The 10,944-nt window shown below is 37.2% G+C and overlaps 1 protein-coding gene across 1 annotated transcript in view; it reads left to right on the plus strand.

Annotated features, from left to right (window-relative positions):
- SAMD9 (sterile alpha motif domain containing 9) overlaps nucleotides 1-10,526 on the plus strand; it is a 15,054-nt gene extending 4,528 nt beyond the window's left edge. The window contains 8 exon segments of the mRNA XM_017870301.1: nucleotides 3,942-5,079; nucleotides 5,081-6,586; nucleotides 6,588-6,800; nucleotides 6,802-7,595; nucleotides 7,598-7,687; nucleotides 7,690-7,815; nucleotides 7,818-7,899; nucleotides 7,901-10,526. Coding sequence (XP_017725790.1) covers nucleotides 3,950-5,079; nucleotides 5,081-6,586; nucleotides 6,588-6,800; nucleotides 6,802-7,595; nucleotides 7,598-7,687; nucleotides 7,690-7,815; nucleotides 7,818-7,899; nucleotides 7,901-8,702 — 4,743 coding nt within the window. The 5' untranslated portion in view covers nucleotides 3,942-3,949 and the 3' untranslated portion in view covers nucleotides 8,703-10,526.
- The last annotated feature ends 418 nt before the right edge of the window (nucleotides 10,527-10,944 follow it).

Here is a 10,944-nt window from a genome sequence, read left to right on the forward strand (position 1 = left end):
ATGAAATTCTGGGTTGAAAATTCTTTTCTTTAAGAATGTTGAATATTGGCCCCCACTCTCTTCTGGCTTGTAGATTTTCTGCCAAGAGATCCACTGTTAATCTGATGGGCTTCCCTTTGTGGGTAACCCAATCTTTCTCTCTAGCTGCCCTTAACATTTTTTCCTTCATTTCAACTTTGGTGAATCTGACAATTATGTGTCTTGGAGTTGCTCTTCTCAAGGAGTATCTTTGTGGCATTCTCTGTATTTCCTGAATTGTAATGTCTTCCTGCCTTGCTAGGTTGGGGAAGTTCTACTGGATAATATCCTGAAGAGTGTTTTCCAACTTGGTTCTATTCTCCCCGTCATGTTCAGGTACACCAATCAGATGTAGATTTGGTCTTTTCACATAATCCCATATTTCTTGGAGGCTTTGTTTGTTTCTTTTTACTCTTTTTTCTCTAAACTTCTCTTCTCGCTTAATTTCATTCATTTGATCTTCAATCACTGATACCCTTTCTTCCACTTGATCAAATCGGCTACTGAAGCTTGTGTATGTGACATGTAGTTCTTGTGCCATGGTTGTCAGCTCCATCAGGTCATTTGAGGTCTTCTCTACGCTGTTTATTCTAGTTAGCCATTCGTCTAATCTTTCTTCAATGTTTTTAGCTTCTTTGTGATGGGTTTGAACATCCTCCTTTAGATCAGAGAAGTTTGTTATTGAAGCCTGCTTCTCTCAACTCGTCAAAGTCATTCTCTGTCTAGCTTTGCTCCATTGCTGGTGAGGAGCTGCATTTCTTTGGAGGAGAGAGGAGCTCTGATTTTTAGAATTTTCAGCTTTTCTGCTCTGGTTTCTCCCCATCTTTGTGGTTTTATCTACCTTTGGTCTTTGATGATGGTGAAGTACAGATGGGGTTTTGGTGTGGATGTCCTTTCTGTTTGTTAGTTTTCCTTCTAACAGTCAGGACCCTCAGCTGCAGGTCTGTTGGAGTTTGCTGGAGGTCCACTCCAGACCCTGTTTGCCTGGGTATCACCAACAGAGGCTGCAGAACAGCAAATATTGCAGAACAGCAAATGTTGCTGCCTGATCCTTCCTCTGGAAGCTTCATCTCAGAGGGTCACCTGGCTGTATGAGGTGTTGGTAGGCCCCTAATGAGAGGTGTCTCCCAGTCTGCAGGAGTTTCTGCTGCCTTTTGTTCAGCTACGCCCTGCCCACAGAGGTGGAGTCTACAGAGGTGGGCAGGCCTCCTTGAGCTGCAGTGGGCTCCACCCAATTCGAGGTTCCTGGACACTTTCTTTACCTACTCAATCCTCAGCAATGGCAGATGCCCCTCCCCTCGCCTTGCTGCTGCCTTGCAGTTCGAACTGAGACTGCTGTGCTAGCAGTGAGTGAGGCTCCATGGGCGTAGGACCCTCTGAGCCAGGTGTGGGATATAATCTCCTGGTGTGCCATTTGCTAAGACCATTGGAAAAGTGCAGTATTAGCGTGGGAGTGTCCCGATTTTCCAAGTACCATCTGTCACGGCTTCCCTTGGCTAGGAAAGGTGCACTTCCTTGCACTTCCTGGGTGATGTGATGCCCTCCCCTGCTTCAGCTCACACTCCATGGACTACACCCGCTGTCTGACAAGCCCCAGTGAGATGAACCCCGTACCTCAGTTGAAAATGCAGAAATCACCCATCTTCTTCATCACTCACACTGGAAGCTATAGACTGGAGCTGTTCCTATTTGGCCATCTTGAAACCCGGCCCTGTGCTTTAGACTTGGCACCCTATGGCTTGAGGAGGTGACACTGTGTCCATGTGTGTGTGAAGGGAGAATGGCTGAAGGTACTTGCGGTCCCCCAGACAAAATCCGTGGACGTGGGTCACACCCATGCACGCATGCAGCAGGGGTCTTAGCCATACAGGTGCACAGCAGGGCACACCCATTCTTCCATTTTTATAAATACATACAAGGCTATACATATTTCTCCAAGTATTGTAGACATTGTTCCTTACAACTTTTTATATGCAGAATTTTATTACTGCTCAGTTCTAAATATTTTCTCTGTAATGGATACCATTGCAGTTTTTTATTTTTTGAGTAACATTTTATTTGAGATTATTGTAGATTCATATGTAGTTGCAAGAAATAATTTGATATTCTGTGTACTCTTTACCTAACTTCCCCAATTGTAAAATCTTATAAAATTATAGTACAAAATCACAACCAAGATATTGCCTATCTTTGCCTATTTTGTATTGATATAGCTGTAAGGTATGTTGCTTATTCACTTTCTGTGCATACCACAGTTACATAATGAAAAAAAATAATAGCTCAAATCTTGGACCATGGCTCTGACATCTTCATGTCTTGAAAGGAATGTAAATCCTAATCCTGAGTTTGTCTCTGCCACTAGAAAGCAATATTTCTGTGTGTTATTTCATGAACGTGGGCCTATATAATAATTTATCTGCCATCATTCCCCAGGCTGCCTCCATTATTTAATTTGATGCCTCCCATGACAAATGAAAGTTTAGTTCATTAAAATGACTCACAGTTTTGGATCATACTTAAAGCTGACTATTATTATTTGTATTTAATTTTTTCTAACCATTGCTATATTTGTGTAGCCTAGATTGACATTAATTTTTCGGATAGTAGTCTGCAAATTTGCAAACTAAATAATTATGCCATGAGTTATTGCTCAGGAATCAGCTCTTATCAATTATCATGTGAGAAATTACTTTAATACAACAGTAGCCAACAAGTTCACTACTCAGCAAGCAATTCCAGATGACATGGAGCAGAACAGCTTACAGACAAAATTAAGATGCTTGAAGGACATATTTTTTAAAATCAATTAAAATACACAACAAGGCCAGGCGCAGTGGCTCACGCCTGTAATCCCAGCACTTTGGGAGGCGGAGGCAGGAGGATTGCTTGAACCCAGGAGGCAGAGGTTGCAATGAGCCAAGATGGCACCATTGCACTCCACCTGGGCAACAAGAGCAAAACTTCATCTCAAAAAAAAAAAAAATTAAAATACCCAACAACAACAACAAAGAGGTGAGCAACACATCTCGGATAAAGAACAAGAAGAGTAGAAGGATCTCATTATCTCAGTTGTGCTAGTTAATATATCTTCTCTCTTCCTCTCTGATGTTTCAGCATTCTCTACTGACTGTACAATTTTGAGAACCAGAGTTGAGGTCTGTTTCAAGGGGCTCGGCAGATGGAAGAGATTCTGGGTCAATGACATACACTTGCTCTAATCAGAAAAATGCAGAGGGATTAGTATGCCTGGCCACAGATAAAGGTCAATAGCCTGATAAGCTACTATGGATTTTACTGATGTTTCTTCAATGGAGAACACAAATGATTAGAATGGGTGTCACCAAATAAGTAACCCAATTAAGACCTCAAAAACAGCAAGAGCTTCATGTGTGTCTCATGAATATTTACTATTTGGTTCTTACATCCCTTTCTAACTATGCTTAATACTCATATGCTCGATTTACTCTATCTATGTCTATCATGATGTATCTCACAAACCTGCTTCTAACTCAGTTTCAAATATCCTTCTTTTTCCTTATTTTCTATATCAGAATTGAATGTTCTCAAATAATACAGCAAACACACATTATAGCAAACAATCATTAATAAGGATAAACTATCTCTATATATACTGACTGGAAGTATTCCCAAAATTTACTGAGTGAATGAAGCCAGAGAATTATGTATAGTATGCCACAATTTATGTGGGAAAAGGGTGATCATGTGGTTGTATTTGGTATTCTTTCTCTGGAGGGATGCAGAGGAAACTGATAACAGTCATGTTCTCTCAAGAGATAATTCATTGGCATATCCTATTTAACTTTTTAAATTTTGAAAATTATGTATATATGATCTACTAAAATTGATTGTGTCAAAATTTTACTTTTAATAATACTAAATAATTTTTCTTTTTCTACATGTAGGTATCAGAATGGCAAAGCAACTGAACCTTCCACAAAATACAGATGATTGGACCAAAGAGGATGTAAATCAGTGGTTAGAAAGTCACAAGATTGACCAAAAACACAGGGAAATTTTGACTGGACAAGATGTGAATGGAGCAGTCTTGAAGTGGTTAAAAAAAGAACACCTTGTTGATATGGGCATCACACATGGACCAGCTATTCAAATAGAAGAACTATTCAAAGAATTGCAGAAAACAGCCATTGAAGATTCGATTTAGACATCTAAGATGAGAAAGCCCAGTAAAAATGCTCCTAAAGACCAAACCGTGTCTCAAAAGGAAAGTAGAGAAACTTCAAAGCAAAAACAAAAGGATAAAGAGAACCCAGATATGGTTAATCCGTCTACAATGAGTACAATTGCTAAAGTTTCTGAGTCACTAAAAGTTGAGCTCATAGAAGATAAAATAGATTATACAAAGGAAAGGCAGCCATCCACAGACCTGACATGTGTATCATACCCATTTGATGAATTCAGTAATCCATATCGTTACAAGTTGGATTTCATTCTACAGCCTGAAACAGGACTAGGCAATCTCATTGATCCGATACACGAATTCAAAGCCTTCACAAATACAGAGACAGCCACAGAAGAGGATGGTAAGATGAAATTTAGCAATGAGGTTTTCCGATTTGCTTCAGCTTGTATGAATTCACGTACCAATGGCACTATTCATTTTGGAGTCAAAGACAAACCTCATGGGAAAATTGTTGGCATCAAAGTCACCAGTGATACCAAGGAAGCCCTCATTAACCATTTCAATCTGATGATAAATAAGTATTTTGAAGACCATCAGGTCCAACAAGCAAAGAAGTGCATTCGAGAGCCAAGATTTATGGAAGTTTTACTGCCAAATAGTACTCTATCTGACAAATTTGTTATTGAAGTGGACATTATTCCACAGTTTTCTGAATGCCAATATGATTATTTCCAGATTAAAATTCAAAATTACAACAACAAAACATGGGAACAAAGTAAAAAATTCTCAGTATTTGTGCGAGATGGGACCAGCTCTAAGGACATTATGAAAAATAAAGCTGATTTCAGAGCATTTAAAGCAGATTTTAAAACACTGGCAGAGTCCAGAAAAGCAGAAGAAGAAAATTCAGAGCAAAACAAATAAAAAAGAAAGGGAGGGACCAAAGTTGGTTAAATTATTGACAGGAAATCAAGATTTGTTAGATAATTCATACTATGAACAGTACATTCTTGTAACAAATAAATGTCACTCAGATTAAACAAAACACTTAGATTTCCTGAAGGAAATTATATGGTTTGCTGTGCTGGAGTTCGATCCTGAGTCTAACATCAATGGAGTGGTCCAAGATTACAAAGCAAGCCAAGTAGCAAACCTTCACTTTCCAAGTATATATGTAGAAGGGAAAACCACACCAAATGAGAAGATTTCTACTCTGAATCTTTACCATCAACCGAGCTGGATTTTCTGCAATGGCAGGTCAGACCTTGACAGTTGAAAATATAAACCCTTTGATCCAAGTTCCTGGCAAAGAGAAAGAGCTTCTAATGTCAGGAAACTGATTTCATTTCTTACACATGAAGACATAATGCCAAGAGGGAAGTTTTTGGTGGTATTTCTATTACTATCCTCTGTGGATGACCCAAGAGATCCCCTCATTGAGACTTTCTGTGCTTTCTACGAGGATCTCAAAGGAATAGAAAATATACTGTGTATTTGTGTACAACCACACATATTTCAGGGATGGAAAGATCTACTTGAAGCAAGATTAATAAAACACCAAGATGAAATTTCAAGCCAATGTATTTCTGCTTTAAGCCTTGAAGAGATCAATGGCACTATTCTTAAACTAAAATCTGTGACTCAATCTTCAAAAAGACTTTTGCCATCTATTGGCTTATCGACTGTCCTTCTGAAAAAAGAAGAAGATATCATGACTACTCTGGAAATTATCTGTGAAAATGAATGTGAGGGTACACTGTTAGAGAAGGACAAAAATAAATTCCTTGAATTCAAGGCATCAAAAGAGGAAGACTTCTATCGAGGTGGCAAAGTGTCATGGTGGAACTTCTACTTCTCTTCTGAAAGTTATTCTTCACCTTTTGTCAAAAGGGATAAATATGAAAGACTTGAAACAATGATTCAACACTGCACAGATTCTTCTAAACCAACATGTACCAAAATTATTCACCTGTATCATCATCCAGGCTGTGGGGGAACCACCTTGGCTATGCACATTCTCTGGGACCTAAGGAAAAAATTCAGATGTGCTGTGCTGAAAAACAACACAGTGGATTCTTCTGAAATTGGAGAACAGGTAACCAATTTAATCACCTATGGGGCAATGAACCGACAGGAATATGTACCTGTACTGCTCCTTGTTGATGATTTTGAAGAACAAGATAATGTTTATCTTCTGCAGTACTCTATTCAAACAGCTATAACTAAAAAGTACATTCGATATGAAAAACCTCTGGTGATTATCCTAAATTGTATGAGATCACAGAATCCTGAAAAAAGTGCAAGGATCCCAGACAGCATTGCCGTAATACAGCAACTCTCTCCCAAAGAACAGAGAGCTTTTGAGCTTAAATTGAAAGAAATCGAAGAACAGCATAAAACTTTGAGGATTTTATTCTTTTATGATCATGAAAACCAATTTTAATAAAGAATACATAGAAAATGTGGTCCGGAATATCCTGAAAGCGCAGAATATTTTTACCAAGGAAGCAAAGCTCTTTTCTTTTCTGGCTCTTCTTAATTCATATGTGCCTGATACCACCATTTCACTATCACAGTGTGAAAGATTCTTAGGAATTGGAAACAAGAAGGCTTTCTGGGGACAGAAAATTTGAAGACAAGATGGGCACCTACTCTATAATTCTGATAAAAACAGAGGTCATTGAATGTGGAAACTACTGTGGAGTACGCATCATTCACTCTTTGATTGCAAAGTTCTCACTGGAAGAATTGAAGAAAAGCTATCACCTGAATAAAAGCCAAATTATGTTGGATATGCTAACTGCGAATTTGTTCTTCGATACTGCTATGGGAAAAAGCAAATTTTTGCAAGATATGCATACACTCCTACTCACAAGACACCACAATGAACATGAAGGTGAAACAGGAAATTGGTTTTCCCCATTTATTGAAGCATTACATAAAGATGAAGGAAATGAAGCAGTTGAAGCTGTATTACTTGCAGGTATCCATCAATTCAACCCAAATGCATTCATTTGCCAAGCATTGGCAAGACATTTCTACATTAAAAAGAAGGACTTTGGCAATGCTCTAAATTGGGCAAAACAAGCAAAAATCATAGAACCTGACAATTCTTATATCTCAGATACATTGGGTCAAGTCTACAAAAGTAAAATAAGATGGTGGATAGAGGAAAATGGAAGAAACAGGAACATTTCAGTTGATGATCTAATTGCTCTTTTGAATTTAGCAGAACAGGCCTCAAGTGCATTCAAAGAATCTCAACAGCAAAGTGAAGACAGAGAATATGAAGTGAAGGAAAGATTGTATCAGAAGTCAAAAAGGAGGTATGATACTTACAATATCACTGGTTATCAAGGAGAGATAGAAGATGGGCTTTACACAATCCAAATTCTCTAGCTCATTCCTTTTGATAATAAAATGAGCTATCTAAAAGAAATATGGTCAATTTTGTATCAGGAAGTGGTGATATTCCAGGGGATCAAAATGATGAATATAAATTAGCCCTCAAAACTATATTCCTTATTTAACTAAATTGAAATTTTCTTTGAAAAAGTCCTCTGATTTTTTTGATGAATACTTTGTCCTGCTAAAACCCAGGAACAACATTAAGCAAAATGAAGAGGCAAAAACTCGGAAAAGGTGGCTGTATATTTTAAGAAATATACAGATATATTTTGTCTCTTAGAAGAATCACAAGACATAGGTCTTGGATCAAAGCAGTGAGCCACTTCAAATAGAGAGATGCCGGAAAAGCCTAGTAGCTTTAAAAGCAGACAAGTTTTCTGGGCTCTTGGAATATCTTATCAAAAGTCAAGAGGATGCTATAAGCACTATGGAATATATAGTGAACAAATATGCTTTTCTCTTAGAACAATGCACTGTCAAAATCCAGTCAAAAGAAAAGTTAAATTTCATCTTGGCCAACATTATTCTCTCCTGTGTCAAACCTACCTCCACATTAGTAAAGCCAGTTGAAAAACTGAAAGATCAGCTTCGAGAAGTCTTGCAACCAATAGGACTGACTTATCGGTTTTCAGAACCTTATTTTCTAGCTTCCCTCTTATTCTGGCCGGAAAATCAACAACTAGATCAACATTCTCAACAAATGAAAGAGTATGCTCAAGCACTGGAAAATTCTTTCAAGGGACAATATAAACATATGCATCGTACAAAGCAACCAATTGCGTATTTCTTTCTTGGAAAAGGTGAAAGACTGAAAAGACTTGTTCACAAAGGAAAAATTGATCAGTGCTTTGTAAAGACACCAGATATTAATTCCTTGTGGCAGAGTGGAGATGTGTGGAAGGAGCAAAAAATCCAAGAACTTTTGCTTCATTTACAAGGTTGAGCTGAAAATAATTGTTCATACATAGAGTATGGAATCAATGAAAAAATCACAATACCCATTACTCCCACTTTTTTAGGTCAACTTAGAAGTGGCAGAAGCATAGAAAAAGTGTCTTTTTACCTGGGATTTTACATTGAAGGCCCACTTGCTTATGACATTGAAATTGTTTAAGGGTCTGATATTGTTCCTTCAAGAATTTGGTCTCAGTACCACCTAATTTTTTTAGACTCAAGATCGACACTTTAAACTGGCAAGGTTATAGATACAGCCCCTAGCTCTTCAGACCTGTACATGCAGTATTTAACTTCCTCTTAAACATATTATGAGTCCTACAAAGACAATAGTGAAAATGGAAGTAGTGAAATATATGAAAAGCAGCAAATATGTTCCTTGGTTTGGTTAACACCACTGATGACAAAATAATAAGGAGCTATGACTGGAGTCAGAAGAAGTTAGTGTAATAAGCTGGCTGCACAGAACCCCACTACTTACCAGGCATGGATTGAAGAAGATTGTCTACTCAAATGGCATTTAGACATTAGAATGTCTGGGAAAATATTTCTCAAAGAGAGCAGAAACCTCTCAAACTGAGTAGCAACATTTATTCTTACTAAGCAGATCATCAATGTATCATGTACTTGGCACTCAAGGATCTTCCAAAACAGAGGACCGACCAGTCTTCTGAAGGTCATGCCCACAGAAGTCATCAGACCTTACCAAAGTAGGCTGGAGAATTAGATTGCCTTTTCATGCAGTGAGAGTCAGTTAAGCAAAAATAAAATTTGTCTCTATAGCTAATTAGCTTATCAACTCCCCTCCAAACAAACAATTTAAAAAAAAACCTCACACGCAAATTCCACAACATAATGAACAAAAGGGACTCTTGTGAGAAGACTAATGAGTCTCTCATCCAGAAGATGTCAATGTACTGGCAGATTAACATATAACCTATGTTTTGAACAAAAACAACCAGAGATATGTAATCAAAATGTAATTTTCCCCTAATAAAATTATGGGTATGGGCAGTAATCAATGGCTGCCAAAACCATTAAGTAGAAAGCTGATTGAAAAAAAAAAAAAAAAAAAAAAAACTTTCTAACGGATTTCTCAAACTGTCTCAAATCCTGATAAATATTAACATCACAGAGGAAGACCACACATTATGGGTCTGGAAGTATTATAGGAGTACACATATCACCCATGAGATGGTCTTGCCAAATAATTAAACCTGAATTTGATCAGGTCTCTGGATCTTATTTTCAATTCAAAAGAAATTAAAAAAAAAAAAACCTACTAACATCACAACAAATATGCAACCAGCAATATCCAGAAAGTAGAAATACACAGGACAAAAGCCTGGTTTCTTCAACCAAAAAAGAAAGAAAGAAATTGCAAAGGACCAAAAAAAGGTTAGGGAATCTATACATTATAAGGGACTTAACAACTAAAGTGAAACACATAGACTTTAGATCCTAATTTGAGCAAAATCTAAAATCAATTATTAGGCAATCAGAAAAACTTGAACACAGACTAGATATCTGAGGATATTAAGGTCCTCTATTATTGATTTGTTAGATGATATAATGATTCCATGGTTATGTTTTTTAAAGAGTTCATGCCTTTCAGAGATACATACTACAGTATTTGTAAATAAATAATATAATCTGGAATTAGTAATTTTGTGTTTGGGGTGTAGGGGTCGTGAAAGGGAAGTAGAACCGAAACAAGATTGGTCCTGAGTTAACAATGGCTGCATGCTGGATACATGTATACTTTTCTCTCTCTTACTGATTGTGCTTTTGAAATTTTCTCTTGTAGAACATTTAGAAAACAAAAACAAAAAAATGTGATTTGTTTCTGTCTTCAAAATCTCATTAGAATTTTTTCACTGGAGGAAGTTTTTCCCTTTCTTCTGCATAAAATTTTAACTCCATAACTTATGAGCTCAATCTTTATTGTTACTTTTTAATTGACAAATAAAAATTGTATATATTATGGTGTTCAGCCTGGGCGTTTTGTTTGGCGTATTTGTTTTGATATGGGCGTATACTGTGAAATGACTAAATGAAGGTAATTAGTATCTCCATGACCTCTCAAGCCCACTTGTGTGTGTGATGAGAACATTTAAAATCAACTCTCTTAACAATTTTCAAGTATACATTTTTATTAACTATAATCATCATGTTGTACAATAGATTTCCAAAATGTATTCTTCCTAACTAAAACTTGGTACCCTTTGACCAAAATCTCATTTCCCACTACCTCCCCCACTGCCCCTGCAACCCTGGAAACCACCATTCAACTTTCTGCTTCTGTGAGTTTAGCTTTTTTAGATTCCACATCTAAGTGAAATCATGCAGTATTTGTCTTTCTGTGCCTGGCTCATTTCACTTCAGCTCAATTTTTAAAACAT

This window comes from Rhinopithecus bieti, unplaced genomic scaffold (assembly GCF_001698545.2).
Source record: "Rhinopithecus bieti isolate Rb0 unplaced genomic scaffold, ASM169854v2 scaffold_5191, whole genome shotgun sequence".
NCBI lineage: Eukaryota > Metazoa > Chordata > Mammalia > Primates > Cercopithecidae > Rhinopithecus > Rhinopithecus bieti.